At 43.5% G+C, this 22,281-nt stretch overlaps 2 protein-coding genes across 2 annotated transcripts in view; one reads left to right on the forward strand and one right to left on the reverse strand.

The window, feature by feature from the left end:
- Nucleotides 1-1,605, reverse strand: part of ADAMTS7 (ADAM metallopeptidase with thrombospondin type 1 motif, 7) — a gene marked incomplete at its 3' end in the record, with an annotated part of 42,525 nt that extends 40,920 nt beyond the window's left edge. Inside the window, exon 1 of the mRNA XM_010002844.1 lies at nt 1,548-1,605. Coding sequence (XP_010001146.1) covers nt 1,548-1,605 — 58 coding nt within the window. The remainder of the gene's footprint in view (nt 1-1,547) is intronic.
- A 281-nt stretch (nt 1,606-1,886) lies between these two features.
- On the forward strand, nt 1,887-21,590 carry MORF4L1 (mortality factor 4 like 1). The gene is made up of 13 exons (XM_010002828.1): nt 1,887-1,944; nt 2,527-2,573; nt 6,254-6,321; nt 8,592-8,678; nt 9,299-9,379; nt 11,964-12,026; nt 16,246-16,271; nt 16,839-16,927; nt 17,167-17,268; nt 18,532-18,620; nt 19,852-20,024; nt 20,365-20,449; nt 21,386-21,590. Exons 1-13 carry the CDS (start codon nt 1,887-1,889, stop codon nt 21,468-21,470), a joined length of 1,053 nt encoding a protein of 350 aa, XP_010001130.1. The 3' UTR covers nt 21,471-21,590.
- Nucleotides 21,591-22,281: the final 691 nt, after the last annotated feature.

The following is a 22,281-nucleotide window of genomic DNA, read 5'->3' on the forward strand; positions in this document are numbered from 1 at the left end:
TGGGGTTCAGCTTCCCTGCTCTGCTCGCCCCGGCTGAGGCTCTGTGGGAAAAATGAATTCCTGTGGTCTTTGTGTCCCTTCCTCTTCCTCATCTTCCTTAACGATAAGGCGGGGGGGGGGTTCCCATCCCCTGCTGTTCTAAGTATGCTTTGTTTTCTTGCAGACGTGGCCGTTGATTGTTATTTAAACTGTTGAAATCTTCTAAATCTGTCAGCGTTTTTATTTTCTTGAGCATGTGACATGGTGATGATTTGCTCTTCCATGAACTCAGCCCGGGATCCCCACGCAGGCCGCGTTTGGGTTACAGCTGGTAGCTGTGCTGGATCCCTGTTTGCAGCAAAGCACCAGATGTATTTGTTTGGGTGAATAAGGGTTAAGATGATGCTTTTTCTGAGACTCCTTTTGCATACATTTTGATTGTTAGGTGATGGTTGTGGTTGATGCTAACACAGGTCAGTGACAAGGCTGGGTAAATGAGAACTTACCCCACCCCCCTTCTCTGCCTGCCCCTCACTGTGGCTTCTCAGCAGGACTTCTCACACAACTGAGGTTTCTCTGTAAAAAGCTCAGCTGGCAGAGGGGTGACTGGGGGTGGCCCCTTGGGGTAGCTTAGTAACACTGGAATGGTGTGTGCTTCATGCCTCAGCTTTCTGTGCCACGTGTGATGCCAGTGGTGTCATTCACCTGCAGGGATAATCAAGATGTTAATGTATGGTTCACAATAATGTGAAACCAAGTGAACCACAGGGGAAAAAAAAAAAAGCTTGAGTAGAATTCTAGGCTGAAATGATGTTCACAGCTGTAGGAATATGAGAAATTATATTTAGTATAGAAGTTCAAGTTTGTAGGCTTGTTTTCCACAACTGTGTTTGTGATGTCAGCTGTAATATTAAAAGGGTGAGAAGTGCAGGGACCGTGGGTGTCTCACCTGGAAGGGCCTTGCAGAGTAACTGCACTAGAGCTGTGTTTTCTAGCAGCACTAGTGAGCACGAGGGTGTGTCAGGATGATACAGTAACTTCTGATGGTTAGCCTTGATTATAAAGACAGTTTTTTTAATAATAAAGAATGAAAGTACTGAATGTATCACAGTGGGCACTTCTGCAAGAACCTCTCTAAAGCCTTTTTCTTTCTTGCTGCATAGAAGCATTTTACCAGTTGAATAACATCTTTGACAGCTTTGTGTTCCTAGACTTTACTGTGCATAATTGTTTCAGTTCTGTGCAGAGCATGAGATCCTACAGATTGGAGAGTAATGAAATCTTGGAACATGAGCTGTTCATTCTAGTAGGAATGAAGTAGTAATTCTATAGTTGTGTGCTGTTCATTGGGGTCTGGGTGTGTTAAGTGAAATGTGGTAGCAGCTGTGCTGGTTGAAGAGGCTGTTGCTGTGTCTGCTTGTCTCCCAGCTCTGGTGGTGAAATGGGGTGTCTGAGTCCTACTCATCTGCTTCAGGCCACACGAGGAGCTTTGGCAGCATCCAGAGTTCTGTTCCTGGTGGGATAGCCCACACCTCCTGCCCAGCCCAGTTTGGAGGTGGAACGAGTACCTGCCTGTGTGTTCTGCACAGCAGGCACCTGGTGCCTGTGACAGCTTTCCTGTCTCATGTGTCCTGGAACAGTGGCAAGGACTGGGTGTGTGCTACACCCTGGAGTGTATTATGCAGCTTGACTCTTTGAAAATGTGAGGTACTGCAGCTTTCAAGGAGGAAACATCTGTGCCCAGATATCCTGTGTTAAGTACCTTCACATTCCCGCTGCAAAGGATGACCTTGCTATTGAGGGGAAAAAACAGACTGAAGAACAATCTCTTCCTACTTAAAAACCACAAAGTGAACATTTTTTCTTGCTGCTGCACAAACCTGGTATTCTTCTGTCCCACGAGTCAGATGGGAAAACAATGTCAGGGTCTGTCTCTTCCTGACTTCATTGAGCTAGAAATACCAGGTGGTATGTGTGCTTCCCACAGGAAAGGGAGTGCTGCAAACATTTGCTTTCGTGTGTGTCAGAAGCTGGAGATGCAGAGATGGCATCTCTTGAGACAGTTAAATTCCTCCCCTGAATCAAAATGCAGTGTCAGGGAGACTGCAGAATCCCTTGCAGTAAGACAGCTCTACCTGCTTGCTGCTCTCCCCAGTTGTTTACTGGTGCTTGGAAATGACTGGGCAGGGGCTGGACTCTGAGCAAGGCTGGAAGTTTTGTTGCCAGTTGTGTGCTAAGGGCACCAGCCCTTCTGCAAAACCCTGGGCAGGCGGGGACGTGGTTTGCAGACAGATGCCCTTGCACGAGTGCTCTTCAGGGATTCCTCAGGAGCCTTCCCTTCTTGGCCTTGAATAACCAGAGTTCTGCTCCTCTTCTGTACAGAGTGCATTTGCTTCTCAAACACCAGCCTGCTTCTCAAATCAGGATCTGCCTTGGAATTGTTGAGATTGATGCAGGATTCGGTCTGTGTTGTGCTTGATGGAACATATTTTACACGAGTGGCACATTGGTGGTGTTCTAAGATGCTTATCTGCAACTTTCTTTCAGGTGAACGAGTGCTTTGTTTTCATGGACCTCTCCTTTATGAAGCAAAGGTATGTGTGGCTGTTCTGACTGTTCCCTAAGAAGATAAGGAATTGCATTAGTGTACCTGCTGTGCCTTAAGAGATGGGATTAAGGACTGAAACTAAAATTAAGTGAAACCTGATAATGTTTGAAATTAATTAATTTTAAATCCCAGAGCTCTATATTATAGAAAAATGTTACCAAGCCCAGTGGTACTGTGCAGCTGTGCTGGCCACCTGCTGCAGGCTGGGTGCTCTTAAGTGGTGGGCATCTGATCCACCTGTATTCCCAGAGCACCAGGAAGCATTTGTGCCCGTGGGACTTGGTGCTGGGGCTAATGCATGAGCTAGTGAGTCAGCTGCAGTTTGAGCCTCCTCAGAGGTGGAGGTGGCTGAGTATAATCAGTGGTCTTCAAATGGGACAATGCTGCAGAAAATAAAGCTGGATTGAAGTGACGAAGGAAATGCCATTCTTAGTTCTGGCCTTTTGTCCTCAAAAACCAGGCACTGCAAATCTGTGGTCTGGGGGAGCATCCTTCCTGCTGCAGTTGCAGGGCTCTGCTGCAACACTTCCATGGGGTGCTCTTCCTCTGGGCCTTGAGCAGGTGTCACTGCCATCTGCTTTACTGAAGGAATAGCTCCTGACATGACTGCCTGTTCCCACTCCCCCTGGGATTGAAGCAAAGGGCTTTTACAGCTGTGTGGATTAGAGGACTTGCAGAAGTCACTGAGGCACCTTCAAGAGAGATGTAAATCCATGAGGTGTTAGTGTCAAATGCTGACTGATGGGACAACTTGGGAGAGGTGGGAGTGGGGCTAGAAGTACCTGATGCCTCTTGTCATGCTATCAGGAAATAGTCATTCTAATGAGAAAATAACCTCCAGAGTATTCACAGTATTTCTCCAGAGTATTCGGAGTATTTCTTGTCTAAAACATTCTCCTCTCAGTGATTCTGCTCTGTTCTCTTCCATGCTCTAGAACTAGAGGATGTGTTCTTTGTGAGTGTGTGCTCAGTTTTGTCCCCTGCCCAGGGGCTGGTACAGAGAGGAGCAGAATCAGGGCTTCTGTTTTTTGTGGAAACAAACTCCTGTCAGCAGCAGTCTTTACTCTGGTCAATTAAGCAGCACAGAGCTGCAGTAGTGGTGTGGTTCTCCATGTTGTGCTGTGCCCCTATTCTCCTTCACACCAGGGTGGAACAAGCCAGCTTGGTGCTAGAAGGGATTTTCCAGTTGGCAAGATAAGCTTTTGGCTGGCTATATTGAGAGTCTGGATCCTTCTGGGCTCCTGGAATGGCGGAAGGAACTGGGTTTAATTTTGCAAAGATACTTTGCAGGTAGTATTGAATAATAACCTTTGCTTTCCTCGTGTTCCTCTGGTCTGTTTTTCCTCTGTGATTCTCAATGCACAAGTTATTTTGTTCCTGACAAACCATACCCTGCACTCCCCAAAGCACCATGGGCAGAGAAGGACATTTGTGTTTGAGTGGTATGAAAAATGATGGCAAATAGTAACTGTTCTACATCTCTGCACAACGGAAGGTTAAATGGGATTCACTTAAGACTTCTATCCTCCAGCAGGAAAGAAAATGTTTTGATATAGAAATATATTTGAATCTTCTTTTACTGCATTCTCACCTTCTTCAAAACAAGTAGGTGCTGCTTAAGCACAGTCTGTATTTGGCACAACAGTCTGTATTTGGCAGTCTAGGTGAGGCTGAGTTTAAGCTCCATTTGTGGCATTTTGGAGGTTAGTGCTGAAATATGATATTCCTCTCTCTTAATAAGCACGTTTTTTTTAATTGGAGACGGTGCAGGAAGGAGTCACCAAGAAGGTCTTGAGAAAATGCTTTGCAGCCTGAGGTTCTGCCCTCTTAAATACTTAGGGGTAGCTCAGTTAGCATGGAAAATAGCAATTATGACTTTTATGAGTAATTTTTTTACTTTAGTGGGAAAAAATCCCTAAAAAGGGGCCAAAAGCTAGAGCTGAAAAGGATGACTCTTCATGTGTTACACCACTCTCATTATTGCACTGCTGAAGGGAATACAGTGGCATCTGTGTCTTGGTGCATCCAGAGCAAGACTTCATACCTGCCTGGATCAAATGCCTTATCCAAGCTGAAGTTAAGCTGGTGGATATAATTTGATGTAGCTCAGAAGTCCAGGGACACGAGGTGGGTTGTGTAGTTCCTGTTTGGGCTCTGCTGCTGCAGGAAGAGGCCTGTCTCTGGCTGAGTTTATCTGTTGTGGAGATGTTGGTAGCTTGAGCTCTCAGGTGTCAGAGCACAGGGGCAGGAGGGAGCTGTGCTGGTTTGGGGCAGGAGGGGATGTGCTGGTTTGGGGCAGGGTGCACAGTTGCTGTAGCCCCCCTGAGCACCTTCCCTGGCTGAGCTGAGGAGGAGGCTGGCAGGCTGGCAGGAGGGCTGTGCTCAGCCTTGGGGCAGGAAACTTTGTGAGGGGTGCTTTTGAACCTGAGTGGTATTGTGGAGTGCCTGGAGTGACCTTGTTGGGTATTTATTCCCTTTTTAACAGTCTCATCTTAATCTCTATATATAAGGAAAAATCCCTAAAAAGGGGCCAAAAGCTAGAGCTGAAAAGGATGACTCTTCATGTGTTACACCACTCTCATTATTGCACTGCTGAAGGGAATACAGTGGCATCTGTGTCTTGGTGCATCCAGAGCAAGACTTCATACCTGCCTGGATCAAATGCCTTATCCAAGCTGAAGTTAAGCTGGTGGATATAATTTGATGTAGCTCAGAAGTCCAGGGACACGAGGTGGGTTGTGTAGTTCCTGTTTGGGCTCTGCTGCTGCAGGAAGAGGCCTGTCTCTGGCTGAGTTTATCTGTTGTGGAGATGTTGGTAGCTTGAGCTCTCAGGTGTCAGAGCACAGGGGCAGGAGGGAGCTGTGCTGGTTTGGGGCAGGAGGGGATGTGCTGGTTTGGGGCAGGGTGCACAGTTGCTGTAGCCCCCCTGAGCACCTTCCCTGGCTGAGCTGAGGAGGAGGCTGGCAGGCTGGCAGGAGGGCTGTGCTCAGCCTTGGGGCAGGAAACTTTGTGAGGGGTGCTTTTGAACCTGAGTGGTATTGTGGAGTGCCTGGAGTGACCTTGTTGGGTATTTATTCCCTTTTTAACAGTCTCATCTTAATCTCTATATATAAGGAAGTTGCTGTATTCATAGGCCAGTCTTTTGATGGAAATAATTGTTTTTATTGACCTTATGTATAATTTCTTAACCTAGAAAAGGCCCTTACTGCAACTCTTTCTACTGAATATAATGCTCTCTCTGTGGCTGTAGAGATCCATATTATTTATTTTACTTTTGAAGACTCCTCTACTTCAGCCAGCTTCCCTGTCTGTGAGGTAGGGGCCTGCATGTGAACCAGCTTCTAGTGAATGGCTTTGGCTAACCTGGGCGTAGTGAAGTCACTGCTTGGTTACTCTTCTAGTCATCTTCAGGGGTTTTCTTCCTTCTTGTGAAGGAAGGTGTCCCTTTGGATAGCTCAGCAGAGACACTTCTTTGCCTGGCCCTCCCAAATCTGTAAACAGGCAGTAACTGGGGTTAGAGAACTTATTTCTGCTGTGAAGTAGCTGCTGGGTTGTCAGTTGCTTGCATGGAAGTCTCTGCATGTTTAAACTCTGAGAGCTAAAAAAGCAAAGTTCATTCAGATCTTTGTTCTCATGGTACTGACTGAACTTTCTTCTCTGTTCCAGTGTGTAAAGGTTGCCATAAAGGACAAGCAAGTGAAATACTTTATCCATTACAGTGGTTGGAATAAAAAGTAAGTATTGAATAAAATGAAAGCAGTGTTTCCTTTTCCTTGGCAGGAGAATGGAGGCTCTGTCAGTTTGCATGGGAGCTTGAGGGACTGGTACTGCTGTGTCCCTGTTGTTAGGAAATTGTTTCTGAAATTGACCTAAATGATATTTATACATAAGCCCTTGATTTGTAGTATCACAAAGAAAACATGGCCCAGCTGGCCATTCCCTTTGGAGCTTTGGCTGTGTAGACAGGCTGGCTCAGGCTGTCAGCAGACTATTGGAAGTGCTTTGGAGGGTTCTGTTTGTTCAGGTTTGAAAATAGATGCTGTGATTCCTCCCAGGCAGAAACAGCTAGTACAAAACCTTCCTTGTTACATGTGGGAGGAGAGGCAGCCTGTACTGAGGTGGAGCAGACCTCTGCTCAGACACACAGTGGGCTTTTATCCTGCTTTGGTAGCAAAGATCTGGAGGGGCTGCCTTGGCGAAGCCTGTGCCCAGAGTAGGGAGGGCTGGCTTCTCTAGTCCCTCGCAGGAGCAGGCTTGGCCTGTCTTCCAGTTCTTGCCTCTCATGCCAAGGTAAAGGTAGATGCTTTTCCAGTCTGCAAAAATGGTAGGATGCTAGATGAGAGGTTTCTGAAGAACAAAGATGTCTCTACAAAATGAGTGTTCATCCCATTTGGGTGAATACTGTCATGAGATGATTGCATTTAGGTACTTGTCTTTTTTCTTTCATTTGAACTCTGTTCTCCCAGTAAGTTGAATTTAGGAAAAGTGGACACTCTTTTTTTCTTAGCAATTAAAAGCCTTGGCCTTCAGACTCCAGAAGCCTTTCAAAGGGCACTCTGTTCTGTTTTGTTGATTGTTGTTTTATTTCAGTGCTGCAGACTCGAGACCTGTAGTCACTCGTATCTTGATCTCACTGATGTGACTCCAACATGTCTTAATATGTAACTTTTTAAGTGCATCTGCACACCCTCCCTGCCAAATGGGCAGATAAATGTTTTCCTTGTCAACACCAACAGTTATAGGGAGCATAACTGGTCCCTCTAGTGGCTTCTGTGTATTAATGAGGCAGCACTAATTTGGTACTTCCTCTCCTTGTTTATCTCTGCTGAGGGTGCCCTGAGTGATGCCATCACTCCTGCTTTTCTTGCTTGTGTTCTTTGAGTTTTTTTGCCTTCAAGCTTCCAATTAACTACATTGAAAGTGGTGTTGCTGCACCAGGCAACTGGGGCAATATTACTGCTTAATTTTGGTTTATATAATTATGGTTCTTTCTACTTGTTAATTGCTTGATTTTGTAATTTTTTTGAAAATATAAACAGCTTGAAAAAGGTTCTTCATCAGCCAGTGTAATGTGCTGCTCAGTTATATAGGACTAATTTTGAAGGCCTCCTGCAGCTGTACAGGCATGATTCAGATAAGTGGCTTAAATATCTGACCAAAGCACTATCCTAAAAACATAGTCTTGGAATGTGCACAGCTGGGCCTGTGTTTCTCTAACTTTTGGATGCTCAGCTTGCCTTGTCTTAACACTCTTGGAAGACCTTGTGCTCCTGCAGTAGGGTTGGTTTTGCCACCTTGGTACACCAAGACTGGCAGCTGTTGCCATGGAATGAAAATGACACAGAACTCTAATCTAAAAAGCTTTAACTTGCATACTTTACAGTAACTTGGCCACTTACAATGTGTTTTATTTGAAATAATTTGTCAGATTACTCCAATTATCCGCTCTGTCAAAGTGGAATTCTTGCTCTTGCTGGCAATTTCCCCAACACCTGTTCTTTTACATCATTCACTTCAGATTCTTCAAATATTCATGCTATCTTGGTTTCCCTTCACAGACAGAAATCAGAGCTCTTCTTCTTACAGTAAGATCCTATTGCTGAATTTGTTACCCTATAAAATGTTGGAATAGATAAAGGAAACTTGCTGCATAATACAGTTATGGCTACAGGTGTCCCATAATTTAGTAACTGTAGAACTTTTTTTCCTGAGATGATGCTTCTAAATTAAAGACAGTCCCCTCCCTCTGAACCTGCCCATCCTTCAAGGTTGGGAAGCTCTTTAGAAAGGACTGAGGGTTACACTTCCCTAGAGAAATTGTTACAGCTCCAGTCAGTGGGGAATGTGTTTGGTTATTTACACTTTCAGTTGTGCCAGTCCATGTTTTCACCCAAAAGCAGAGTTCAGTCTCAGATTCTGTGAAACTTTTAACTGACTGTTGCTTGTAGAATGCAGTGATATAAGGTTTTTGAATGATCATGTAATTGTTTATATTATTTTTCAGCTGGGATGAATGGGTTCCAGAAAGCAGAGTGCTCAAGTACGTGGATACCAATCTGCAGAAACAAAAAGAACTTCAAAAGGCCAACCAGTAAGCATTTGTGTTACAAGTCCTTGTCAGTAAATAATATAAGTTATTTTTTTATAGAGCTTATTTTTAGAAAGAGCAAGCTGCTGCTTAGTTTTAAATTATTACTTAGATTTTAAGGAAAAGTAGGTTGCTGAAATGGAGGGACAGCCTAGCAGCAAGTGTATCCTGCAGTGTGGAAATCAGGTGGCTAAAAATGACCTCTGTGCAGTGTCCTTAAGATACATTGTGAAGTGGAAGGGATCTTCTTGGGCAGCTTCAGGAGGCCTACAAAGAGTTGAGTTTTTATCAGTGCTGATCTTCTATTTCTTTAATACATTTTGATCAATAAGCTGTTTTATGTATTTCAAAAGGAGTGTGCTGCTTCCTCCTCCTTCAGAATAACAAGGGTGGTGGGAGGGGGGAAGTGGGTGTTCATACTGCTCAGTCTTGTGTGAAGCAGCCTAGATCTTCTTCATTTAGGTTGAGAGTTGGATTTTCTCCTGCACATGACACATACCAATTCACAAAGCCATTTATTAGACATTCTTTGCATGTTTTGCATAACCTGTTACTCTTGAAGGGAAAACAAGCTTCTTTTTCTGCTGAAGTATTACTTAAAAACTTACTCCTTTTTTTTAAAGGGAACAATATGCAGAGGGGAAGATGAGAGGTGCTGCTCCAGGCAAGAAGACTTCTGGTCTGCAGCAGAAAAATGTTGAAGTGTAAGAAGTTTTTTATTTGTTCATATAAAAAAAAGACAAGGAAGCAACCTACCTCCAACACCTCCCAAACTTTTGCTTGTCAGTTTTACTATTGATCTCTAAACAGTATTTTTCTTAGAATGGTTCTGCAGACTAAACTCCATTAATTCTGACACAACCCAAACAAAAGGTGTGTTTCACTTCTGTGGTAACCAAAAGGCCTTTGAAATATTTTATTGAAACTGCTCTTGGATTGTGCAGTGTTTAATAGTGACTCAAGGTCCTGAGTAGATACTAACACTCTGTGCTTTTTTTGCACTTTATTCCTCTTAAGTTAGTGAACTGACACTCAAAAAGTGGTGAGTTCTCCTAAGAGTTGTGTATCTTGGTGAAATATAGAGAATTCTACAGTTCTTCCAAGCTGTGCAAGCACTTTTGAATTAAATCCTTAAAATGCCTTGCCTTCTTAGTGAACACTTGTTAAAACTGCATGTGAGGAGTCTTTATTTTGCCATTTTTGACAAAAACTCAGCTCCTATGCTATTAAAAGTGATTTTACATCTTAAGAGACCAGAAGCAAGCTCAGACATTTCTTAGAAAAAAATAATTTCAGGATGTAACTGTCAGTTTTCTTTCATTTCATCCTTTTTGGCTTTCAGAATAGCTTGTGTGGTGTGATGTTCAGGTTCTGTCAGTCAGTGCAGCTCTGCTGCTTTGCTCGTGTGCCATGAAACTCTTCTGTTGGGGGTAACACATCACTGAGTGGTAAAGATGGCTGTGCCTAATGAGATGCTTTGAACTCCTGCCTTCATTAAATTCCTAGTTTTCATGAGGAAGCTACTGGAATGAGATTGCTTCCTGGGAAGAGCATTTGGCAGCAGCCTCAGGTTCTGTGTCTCATTTATGGGCAACTTTGTTCTGAAATATGGGTTGTTGATTTGGGCAGTGCAGCAGTAGTGGGTACAGTTGTTTTTCTTGGGTTTTTTTTTCTCTAGATCCTGAATACAGATTTCACTTGGGGGATAGTCAGAGCCTCACCAAGGCTGTAAATTGGCTCCTGGTCTCTGGAATGGAGAGTCCAGTGGATCTGGCCAGAGAGCTGTGTGCATTGATCCTTTCTGGTCTGATGCTGCACGTCCTGAGGTGCTGTAACACCGCCAGCGTGGGGTGCTCTGTCAGCTCGCGACAGACTCTGACAGGGACCTAGTCACCTGTTTGTCTTCATTTGCCCCAATAGGCAGTTCCTTATGAATGTCATTACAATCTAATTGAAACAGATCCAAATTACAGTCATTGCTAATTTGGCTGCTTCAGGGGTTGTTGCACCTGAGTTGTCTTGCATTTTAGTCAGTAGGAGTGGAATTAATTTCATGTGTAACTCTGACACAGGCAGTGATGACTCAATAGTAAATGTCTATGATTTGCATTATAGAGAAACCCCAGCAATAACTTCAGGATTGGGTTCCCTGTGCTGGCAGCTTTAGTCATCTTATAGCTCAGTTTGATTGCAGTGAGGCAAGCTGTTCTCTCTGGCTGAGTAAATACTAAAGGCCAACCTGCACTTGACATCAAAGTTGGCTTCATCTTCTCAACCACATCTAAAAAGGCTGCATCCAAGGGAGATCCATGCAGCAAAATGCCTTCCTCTAGAGCCTCTGTGTAACCCTCAAGCTGGAAAGTACCTGCCCATGTCTGTCTGCTCTGGTTGGAACCAGCTGGGGAAAGGGAGTGACTTTGCTTTTTGCTGTCATCGCTGGGGTAAGCAGGGGTGGCTGTTGCCAGCAGAGCCAAACAAGACAATAAGCTAATTCTCTTAAACTTCTGGCTTGTGCTGATTGGAAAAATTAATTGGTGGATTTTAAGAGTTGTCAAAGGGAGGAAGCAGAGCTATTGTCACTAGAGCAGCAGTCTGGCATTGTGGAAGTTATTTGTACCAGGGCCCCATATGCTTGTTGCACTGATCTTGCTCCTAGTCTCTAGCCATTACCAGCATCCAATGCATCCTTCTAAATTAGACCTGTGCTTCTTTCAACAAAGTCTCCCTGTTTTTCTTCCCTGTTTGGAGTCTGAGGGAGAAGGGTACTTTGATTTACCTGAGCAGTGATGCAGGATTGTGATACTGATGTATTATTGATCAAACCACTGCTTCTCACATCCTGCTTGCAGCTAAAGGCAAGATGGCTTCTGGAAAAAAAAAATCTCAAAATACAGTTCTAAAATCAAACTTCTGGATTGTTCTTCTGTGGTAAATCTAAGGTCCTTGCAGATGTGTGAAGTATTGATGGTGGGGAGGGGGAGAAACTGATCACACAACTGTTGTAAAAGGGTAACACTGTCAGCCTGTTCGGGCCTCAAAATTTACCTTTTGTAGCATTCTTGGAGGATGGAACAAAGGGAAAGGAAACTTGTGTTTTGGAACGGCTTCTCCAGGTAGCCAAACTATAACAGAAAGGGAGTAGCAACCCACAACATATCCTCCAGGAATGTTCAGTAAGACTATAGTATGCTGCTAAAAAGGTAAATTTTTGAATCTGCAACAGAGTCTCTTTAAGGCGAACCACTAGGTCTGACATTCTTTCCTTAACTCAACCCCCATTGTGCCTAGATTTTTCAGACGAGATGGAGCGCACACAGTTTGCTGTTTGGAGACCCCTACCATATCGACGCGGTGAGTTAAGGATGGATTGTCAAACCAGGATTGGCATCCTGAAATCCAGATCTCCTTGCTTTCATAGATTTCTTTTAGGGACTCTTAAAGTCCTCAGTTGTAATGCTTTGGTGGCAATTCAGTGGATAATTATAAGTACTGCAGTAAATCCTTCTGGTTTGTGTGTTTTAAAGCTTTGTGCAGCCTGGTCTAGTGGGAGGTGTCCCTGCTGGTGGCAGGGAGGGTGGAACCTGGGGATCTTTAAGGTCCCTTCTTCATATGTAGTCCGGCTGATGATTCTGTGATGAAAGCCAGTATGGACTACCAGCTTTATCTTCTCTGAAATGTGTGCCTTGTCACTTGGGTTAGGGTACAGTATGAGCACCAAATGCACTCAGTGTCCACTGTTTAAAAAGGGGAGGACAACTTTAAGTCCTGGGAGTGAGGCTGCTGCAGGAGATGGGGTCAGACATGGGAAGCTTGAACCTGCTCCTTCACATGCTCTGTTTTTATCACTGGCTTGAGTTTGTACAGAATAACTGCTTCTGTAAACGGGCTCAAAAAGCATTTGAGAATATTTGTGGCAATATTTGAGCAAATAGAAATATGCATGAAATGCAGGTTGTATACATTTGTTTTTAAATAATTATCTCATGGTAACTAGAAGCCATCATGGAAAAAAATAAATTGTGTAGTTCTAGCAGGTTGCCAGAAATGAAATACAGCAGGACAGATTCTGGCTTCTCCAGACTGCTTCATATGTAGTCCGGCTGAATTGCAACTTTGGGCCTAATGTGGTAACTTCCAAAAAAATCAGTAAGCAGTCAGAGTTAATGGAAAACAAGAAGGGCAGCTGAGAGTGTTCTGAGGGAAGAGGTGGCACTGAATACCAAATCTGAGACTAGCATCTGGTTTTAAGAGATACATGCAAGCAGTCTCAACAGAGATGCTCTCAAAACAGTATCATGACTTGGAGTTCCTGGTTTTTCCTCTAGCAGCTCTTGCTGTCAATCTGAAGATGTTGCTCCTGTTGCATGTCTCCTGTGGCATCCCATGCTACCCTTTGGCAGGGCTGGTGGCTCCCAAGCTACTGCAGCTCCTCTGCATGTCAAGCAGCAGGTGAATTCTGCCTCTGAGCCAGCTCTCTGGGGCTGTGACAGCAATAGAATATCTCCACCAGCTCCAGTGGAGATCTTCCCAAGCTCTTCTGCTGTCTGGTGGTCTTCAGTCACATGTGTTTAGGGATGATCAAGTGCATCAAGTTTGGAATGATGCTTTCCCTCTTTTTGCTTCTAGCAGCCTGTAATGAGGGGACTCAGGAGCTGGAGACTCTGTCTGTGTGATGGTTTAACAACCCTGTGTAGGGCAGTCCTGCTCTTCTGATTTGGGCTGCTGGCATCTCCAGCATCCTGAGGCAGTGTTCTCATTTCAATTCAGAACTATGCTGGAGAGGGGAGGAAAGAGGATTACTCCTCCTGTGTTTTGATGTCTGCTGCTTTGGTCTTCTGGTCTTTTTCATCCATCTTGAGGAAAAATTGATTAGTACTTCAAGCTTCACCTTTTATCTCTAGCTAGACCTCTGCCAATTTTCCCTTCTTCCTCCTCAGTTGTCTGGCTGAGAAAGCCCTGGTCTGCTTGGTTCTTCTTCATATAGAAGCAGTTGTATATCAACTAGTCTTCGTTGGCTTTACCTCTTCTAGTTTTACTGAGAGCCTCCTAAGGTCAGGTTGCCTGGCCAGGCACAGGAGGCATATGTGGGTACAGTCCAACTTTAGGGTTTACCCCTTTGCTAATAATGTTTGATGGTTTAATTGCAATTGATAGGAAAGCTGCTTCTCACAGCTGGGTTAGTGACCAGGCTGCTTCAGCAGTAGCTTTCATTCTTTTCTCAACATACTTGTTTTTCACACTTGAACATTTTCATTTACTTTTTTATTACTAGTTACCCTGCATTAGGAGAGACTTCATGGTTTAATGCATCTCAGTTACAACTGTTGTTTTATCAGGAAACTGGCACCTCATCTCCTTTTCTGGCATTGCCAGATGTATTGAACTCAAATGCCTGAGACCAAGTGGTAGCTACCTTCATTCTCTGCTGCCTGTACCTTCACCAGCTGTCATAGGGAGTTTCTAGCAGACCTTTAAGTCCCTCTAAAAGGCACATGGATTTGGGGAAAGTAAAATATTTGCTATTGCACACAACACCTTTTACCTACCTGGTCACAGACTCCTAACTGAGTAAGTAAACCTTCCAAAGTCATGTTTTTTCTCATCATGTCATTTGGCTGTGTTGGAATTTATCTTCTAAGCCATTTTCCACTGACAGTTTTCTAGACATGTCCCAGAAGACACTGCAGTGTAGGGCTCTGAACACTAACACCAACTCTTCTGTGCAAAGATTGCTGGCTTCTTGAGGTGGTGCCTGAGGTTCTGTGACAGATAGTTGGTTATCTTCTGATGAACATCTGCAATGGTGTAGTCTTTCACTATGTTGTCTTCTGTGGCATCCACTTTAGTCTCACCATTTGGTGGTGAGCACAGGCCTGTTTTGGATACTAAGGTTGGAAGTTCAGTGTTGTGCTTTTCCTTCTGTCACCTTTGCTCTATGGCTTGTCATTGTCCTCACCCATTCTGTAGGCTGTAATGTTTTCTGCTGATGGTGGCTGCTTTGACCTGAAGCTGAGGTATGTGACTTGAATCATAAAGAATCAGGAAGTAGAAGGAATGAGCTGGGAGAGCCCAAGGAACTGCCTGGAATAGTTTATGCTAGACTTTTTGCTTCAGTAACAGACATGGTTTACAGTCTTAACGCCAGCAGATCTTTAAGTACTTTATGTTGCCTGTCCCAGATTTTTTTTTTTTAAAGACTCTGCCTCTAGACCAATGCTGAACATTTTTATCTTGTGACTTTAATTCTGGAAAAAACTCCCAGTTCCTCCTTGTTTACTCTAGGTTTGGAAGAAAAGACTTGCTCTTCAATACATGAGTCCATTATCAGTGACTTGACTTGGCAATTTTTCCTCCTTCCTGGAGAGAATGATCTTTATTCTACCTACAGCTTAAGCCTGATGCCTGTTTGTGACCTAAAGCTTGGAAACAGCCTGACTCTTCCTGTCTTCAGACCTTCCTAGAAACCCTGCCCACTTCCTGACCCAGATAAACCCCATGCAAAGCCCCAACACAAGTCACTTCAGATAGTGGTGAATTTCCAAGGAAGTAATCTTGTACTGGTAGAGTTTTGTCCACACAATCTGCAGGTTTTTTGAGGGATTTAAGTGGACTCCTATTGCCAGTGAGCAAAGTGAGAGGTGACTGGTCATGCTCTTAATGAAACTGCTGAAAATGGTTAGTAAATATACAAAGTTCAGATAATAAAAAAAATACCTATTAGGGCAGTTCAATTTTGTCACTAATACTCTTGACCTATCTGAGTATTTGTGTGAGCATTGTGTTTCAGGTGTCTTTAACACTTTGAAATAATTTGGAATAAAAATAAGGACTAAGGATAGAGACTGTAGAGAAGTGTGTAAATTAAAAACAGAAGTGTCGAGAGAAGCATTTGGAAGAAGATTAATAGTAGGGACAATGGTATTTAGTACCACCCCAAACATTTCTAGTAAGTGACAAGGGTAATTGTGATCTCCCTGAGAGCTGCTGATGAAATTGCTGTTGGAATTGCTGCTTTCCTGCCTGAATTTCTGGTAGTGCTGCCTGAACTTCCCTCTACTGCTCTAGTGCCAAAACTGTGGGGTTTGATGCTTTACTGGAAGTTAATTCAGTTGACTGAGACTTACCTAATCATTCCCAGCACTTCTGTTTCCTTGTCCCATATTCTGCCTCTAAGTGATCCCTGAAATAAAACACCTAAAAATCCAGTGTAGTTTTCCAAGAGCACTTGACAGATGTGGAACACCTGTAGCTGTCACCTGTGTAAGTGTCAGAGCTGTTTGTAAATGCTCTTGTGTTCTTGGCAATCCTGCTAGGGTTTTGTAGATTAAAGTTTAGTGATTGCCCCCCAAATGTCAAATTGTAACCTGGTACATGAACAGTCTTGTAATATCATAACTGATGCTAAATAATCCCTGACATTCCTTCCATCTGCTTTTATCTGAATGTTCCATAGGCCACTGAGTATTTGCTCGTTGTTCTGAACACAGTGGACAATTTTTCTGGCTTTCAACTTTAGGTTCTTCAAGTATTGTTATCTTTATATTTTCAATACTTTGTGTTCTTCTTGCAGGAAAACAAAAAAGAACAAACAGAAAAGTAAGTATGTCTTTATTTTGTATATAAGTGGATATCCTTAGTGAAGGATTCTTAGCTGGAGTTAGTCCTGGCTGCCTCACCTGCCTTTACTTGCTGTCACCTTGTGTTGTTCCTCTTGGACTTCAGGTGTCCCTTCCTCTTGGTCAGGAGGAACACACTTTCCTGGTTTGTACACTCTCAAGATTTTGAGCTCTAGCAAATTAAAAGCAAAAGGATCTTGCCATGGAGCTGCTGAAATAATTTTCTAAGTCAAGCTTAGGTAGATGTGACATGTCTGCAAAGCTGAGCTGCTGGTTCCAGAGGATTCTTCTGAAGAGCCTTACAGATACTGACATATAACCTTGCAGAAACCTCCATCCTCAGATAAGTGTAAATAAAGCAGCTTAAACTGCCACAAACATGCAGGCCTTGCAGAATAAAAGTATTCAAAGCAAAACAAAGAAAAAGTGAAAAGGTGACCTGAAAGAAATAGGTCCTACTTTTGAATCCTTCTTGATTTTTGTTACTGTTTTTTCCATACTGGCTCACCAGATTTCTTAAGCAGCATAATGTCTTTTTTCTGTGCAGCTCCAGGAATTGGAGAGGGGAGCAGTACCAGTGAGACTCCTCAGCCTCCCAGAAAGAAGAGGGCTCGAGTAGATCCAACAGTTGAAAGTGTATGTATTTCTGATGGGAAACTTGGTGTTCTGCTCAGCAGTACAGCAATGCTTTGTCCTGCAGTGTGAAATGCTACAACTTCCAAAGCTAGGGTTCCCAAGTGGCCTTGAAAAATCTAAACTGTTCCCTGTGGAACCTACAGGAATTACTGCAGTAATTCCTCAGTCCAGTGATGTATTTCAGTGGCTCTTAGCTGTGACAGTTACCTGAAAGTAATTGGTCTGGCTTCAATTTTCAGGAAGAAACATTTATGAACAGAGTTGAAGTAAAGGTGAAAATCCCAGAAGAGCTGAAGCCATGGCTGGTAGATGACTGGGACTTGATCACCAGGCAAAAGCAGGTAACTTCTCAGAAGAACAGTGTGGCCATGTATAAGCAAGGGCACTAACACTAGGATTTCCTCTCCTCTTCAAGTGCAGTGTAGTGAAATCTCTTGCAGAGTTTGCCAGCAGCCTGCTGGCTTATTTGGCAGTTCTCATTCCAGCTGGATTTTGCCCAGAGGTCACTTGTGAGTGGGGCTGTGCTTGTGAATTTGTAGAATAGACTTGGTTGAATTGAGCACAAGCTAGAAAGGCTTTTTTAAAACTTAAATACCTTTAAAAACTTAAGCTTTAAATGTAGTGTTAACTCTGTGCCTGCTTTGCCTGCTGGTATGCTGGGAACAGCTTGCATGGTTGGTAGAGAACTGGTCTGTAGGAACAGGCTATGATGATCATTTCACCACATCTCCTTCCTATCTTGTCTGTGCCACTCACTGCTGAGTTCTGCAGGTATCTCCAGTGGTTCTACAGCTCTGACAGAAAGCTGTTGCTTGAGAGAGGGATGCTTAGCTGCTCCCAGGCTGGATCCATTTAAAGCCTCCTGATACAGTCAATAAAATTTCATTTCCATTTAAAAAGATAAAACACTCTCATGAACTCAATATATTAATGAATCATGATTTGTTTCTTGTGTGAAGGTATTTACTAAAATCAGCAAGAAGCATAGAAAATACTGTTGAAAACTGCTGTTGAGGAGGTTGCAATTACATGCTCTGACCTGCTGCTACTCTGAGGAACTCTCTCCATTGTTGTTCCCAGACACATGAAAATCTTGGTCAAGTCCCACGTGGATAAGCTGACTATTCTTGGTGAACACAAATCTTAAACTTGCATCAGCAGTGATGGTGCTGAAGCACCACTGAGTGTTACACTAACTCCAGTTCTGGAGACTTGCTTTGGTTCCCTTCCACACCCCTCAAATGCCTCTAGGCTGTAAAGCTCCTGTGGAAGGAAACAGATGAGTGAACTAAGGCCCTTGCCTCAAAGACAGAAAAACCCAAGTATGGGAATTGGCTGCACTTCTGAGCCTGGGTATGTGCAGCTGAGCTGTGGGTGCAGCTGATGGGGTGTGGTGCTAAAGACCCAAACTGGTTTGGATATAGTCACTGTTAGGTTTTGAGGTAAGCACAACTACACCACTTCAGTGATCCTTTAATAACACTTAACCTGTTAATGTTATCCTGGAAATGGCTTTATGTAGGTTGATTAAGTTTTAGCACACAGATGGAAGTGTTTCCATGGATTAGACAACTTGTGTTTGTTTGGTTTTGCTTCTTGTGTAGCTCTTCTATCTTCCTGCCAAGAAAAATGTTGACTCCATTTTAGAGGATTATGCAAACTACAAAAAATCACGAGGAAATACTGATAACAAGTAAGTAGCCATAATTTCCAACCTTAAATACTTCTGCTGTTGTTGTTGGACTTGAATTCCATGGAAAATTTAGTGAGATGGTTGAACATGTCCCAGCCCTGTGTCCAGCTTCATGCTCCAAGACCCTGGTGTTTGAGGAGGTTAGAAATCTTTGAGGAGGTAAATCAAAATTGCATTTATGTTTCTGGGATGATTTCTGTTTCCCCACCTTCCCTAAGCCTTTTCCTAAAGAAAGCTGACACCAGCCAAGAGGGCAGTTTTCCACCCCTTCATTCTAGCTCAGGCTTCCCAGTTGGGTGAATAAAGTCATTGGCACTTGCCATGGACCAGCCAGAAAAGCTCCTTAGCAGGTGAGCAGTGTTACTGTGTGGGTGGACACCCCCCCCAAAGATAGAGGGGTGGGGGATAGGGACCTAGATGACTTTTAAAAGAAGAATCATATGGGCAGAGCTAATTACCTGAGGTGATAGCTTTGAAGATCTTATTTTTAATTACCCCAGCAGTCCAGCCCTGACAGCAAACAAGGTGTGTTTATTCTTGAATGAAGCTTTCCTGTTCTAAAGGGAGAGAAACTAGAATGTGAAGTTACTCTCTTCCATTCAAGAGGAAGCAAATTATTGACTTGTCAGGGTGTTTTAACATTCTTTTGTGCCATTGTCCTAATGTCTGGTCTAAATTTGTTTGCAGGGTGGAGTGAGGGTTCTGCTTCTCAGATTTGCAGTGTCATTGCTAATTCCTACAGTAATTCTGCAATCAGTTGTGAAGTTGGAGGCCTGTAAGAGTTTGGCATTGGGAGGCCTAGTTAGGAAGGGCCTGAAATACTGGGTGTCTGTCCCCTCCTGCTGATGAGCAGGAGTTCAGTCTGGTTACTTAAAGTAGTACTGTACTTCTGAACTGAGGTGAGTTGGGATTAACTGGTTGGAAACGGGAGCTGGTGAGTGTCCTTAGAGAGAATTGCTTTGAAAGAACTGCTGTCAGAGTTGATTTATCTGAGTGGGTGACTTAGAGGCAGGGCTTGTCTTGATTTGCTGAGATTCTTACTGAGTTCAGAGCAGTTGGTTCTTAAAGATCTTGAAATGCATCACCCCTGTGGCTGTGTAGTTCAGTGTCTCCAGGCATATTTCCTTGAAGTCCAAAGACTTGCAGAAAATGTTGTTGGACTCACCAAGCCAACCCTCATCCTGTGTCCATCAGTCACTAGAACAAGACTGACAGTGTTTCTGTTTCCTAGGGAGTATGCAGTCAATGAAGTTGTGGCTGGAATTAAAGAATACTTCAATGTCATGCTGGGAACTCAACTACTCTACAAGTTTGAGAGGCCCCAATATGCTGAAATCTTAGCAGATCACCCAGATGCTCCAATGTCCCAAGTTTATGGTGCCCCACACCTACTGAGGTTATTTGGTGAGTAGGATCCTGAGAGATGGAAGGAGCTGTTAGAAGTGTTCACATACTTCCTTGTCCTGGTTTGAATGTCTGGATGTAAACTGCAGAAATTTGAGCAGCACCTGTGGAATACATGGCTTCATCCTTGCCTGGTCTCATCCTTTCCCTGCTCTGTCCACCTAAAATGTTCAGAGCCATTCAGGGATTTGGAATGGAAATGGATTTTCAACAGTCCAGTTACTTTAGATGAGCTTGTATATATGGGACTCTGTTCCTGGGCTGCTTTTATTATTTCACTGTAATAAGGTTCTAGGCTGTGCTGAAACACTTGCTAAAGCTGCTGGTTCTCTTGAAACAGTGCGCATCGGAGCCATGCTGGCCTACACCCCTCTGGATGAGAAGAGCCTGGCTTTGCTCTTAAACTATTTGCATGACTTCTTAAAGTAAGTACTTTTTGGGTCTCTCAGCACAAAAGATGAAGTTCAGTAGGCACAGGGTATTGTAAAGCAGCCTCTGTTCAGTGAAAGATTGTTAAATACCATCTATATAGACATAGACATCTTCAGCTCATGCATGGTCTGTTCACCAGAGGTTGCAGTGAAGCTTCCTCAGACTCTGCTGCACAGCAACCTGAGTCAGGCTGGGTTCAGCTCCTCTCAACTCACACTGGAGTTTGTGTTAGTTCAGTGTGTGCTGATGTAGCTGTTGCTATAAACAGCAGATGACAATTACAGCAGGCTACCCAGTGACCTGACAGTTACTCAACAACAGTTGAGCAAACATTAAAATGTGATGAATCTTTCTGGTGGTTCTGGGACCAGCTGTAGCTTTAGTGCACTGCACAGTGCCATGCTGCTGTAGATCTTATTTAAGATTGAAACATCCCCCTAAATAATACAAGACTTAAATGCAAAATATGTTTCTAAAAAAACAACAACTCAGACATTTATTTTCCTTACAGCTGTAGGGAACTGTGGGTCATGTGCTGCTTAATTAACCTGTAAATGTTCCTGCATGTGAGGTGCTTAAATAGAATTAAACCTCAGCTGAGTGTCTGAGGTGTCCTAGCTGTTTGCCTGTCTGTACCAGCATGACCAGCAGCTTCCACATCTGTACAGCACTGGAGGAACCATTAATCTGCACCTCCCAGTGCTCACCTGGAGCTGGAATTGCTGCACAACTTGCTTGGAATTGGTTTTTTTGGCCTGAGCTCTCAAGTCTTGAATTGCCTGACACAGCTGATGTTTTAGTAAATACCTCAGATTTGTACTCCTGAAGTTGTGTGTGGTGGTCTTGGCAAACAGTGATGTCCCACGAGGTGCTAACCAGTGGAGACTTCAGGCAAGAAGGTAATTGAATCTTGTCCTTCTTTCTCACAGGTATTTAGCAAAGAACTCCTCTGCATTGTTCAGTGCCAGTGACTATGAAGTGGCCCCCCCTGAGTATCACCGGAAGGCGGTGTGAGGTGTCACCTGACGCCTGGGGCTTGTGATGCTGTCTTCTACACCTTGTTCTTCACCTTTCTATTGCACATGTCTCTATTGCACAAATGATGTAAACATAAAGTGAATAAAGTTGTGTGTTTAAAATAGAACTGGCATTTTTAAGTTCTGAATATTTTCTTGTCCTGAAATGGAAGCTTGGAGTCTCTGGGAGCTCTCTGGTGTTTCTGGCTTGCTACTGTTGTTTCATCAGTGGAATGTAAGAAGAATGCATGATGTTTCAGTGTATGGCCTCTGCAGTGCTTGTGGGTCTGTTCTGACATGAAAATTTGCCTCACTAACCTGCTTCATTGTGTAGTAATGACAAACACAGACTCAGGCCCGTGAGGGCTGTGATCACCTAGTGCTGGTGCAATTGATTAGTCTGACTTGCAAACTCAAGTATGTTCTTTGTGTTGGAAGTAAAATGTTTGGTCCATAAATGTATGCTTTTGTTTAGATAGTTGAAGGACTGACTTTTTAAAAATTCTAACAATAGGAAAATGCATTATCATATAGTGTCTTGGAAATGTTGGTCTGTCACTCCTGTTTTACAAACCTTCCAATAAACTTTTTTAATTTCAGATATTGTTTCTAATATTTGTATTTGCATCAGTCTCTACCTTCTGACAGTTTCCTGTCAGGTATGGTCTGAGTGTATTCAAGTCTTGTGTAAAGTCCTGCAGCATTAACTTAGAATTAACAAGAAACACAGCATGTCCAAGGTCTATTGGCTAGAGGCCACACATCCAGCTTCAGGGTGGGAAGTGGAGTCTTGCTCTAGGATCATTGTC

The sequence above is a fragment of the Chaetura pelagica genome, unplaced genomic scaffold, assembly GCF_000747805.2.
Source record: "Chaetura pelagica isolate M959 unplaced genomic scaffold, ChaPel_1.0 scaffold658, whole genome shotgun sequence".
Classification (NCBI taxonomy): Eukaryota; Metazoa; Chordata; class Aves; order Apodiformes; family Apodidae; genus Chaetura; species Chaetura pelagica.

What these genes read in the sequence shown, in the direction of transcription:
- MORF4L1 (XM_010002828.1), top strand. Translation starts at nt 1,887, where the DNA reads ATGGGAAAACAATGTCAGGGTCTGTCTCTTCCTGACTTCATTGAGCTA. An exon ending in ACCCCTACCATATCGACGCG is followed by an intron (nt 12,027 to 16,245) that starts GTGAGTTAAGGA and finishes TTCTTCTTGCAG; the next exon opens with GAAAACAAAAAAGAACAAAC. An exon ending in ACACCTACTGAGGTTATTTG is followed by an intron (nt 20,025 to 20,364) that starts GTGAGTAGGATC and finishes CTCTTGAAACAG; the next exon opens with TGCGCATCGGAGCCATGCTG.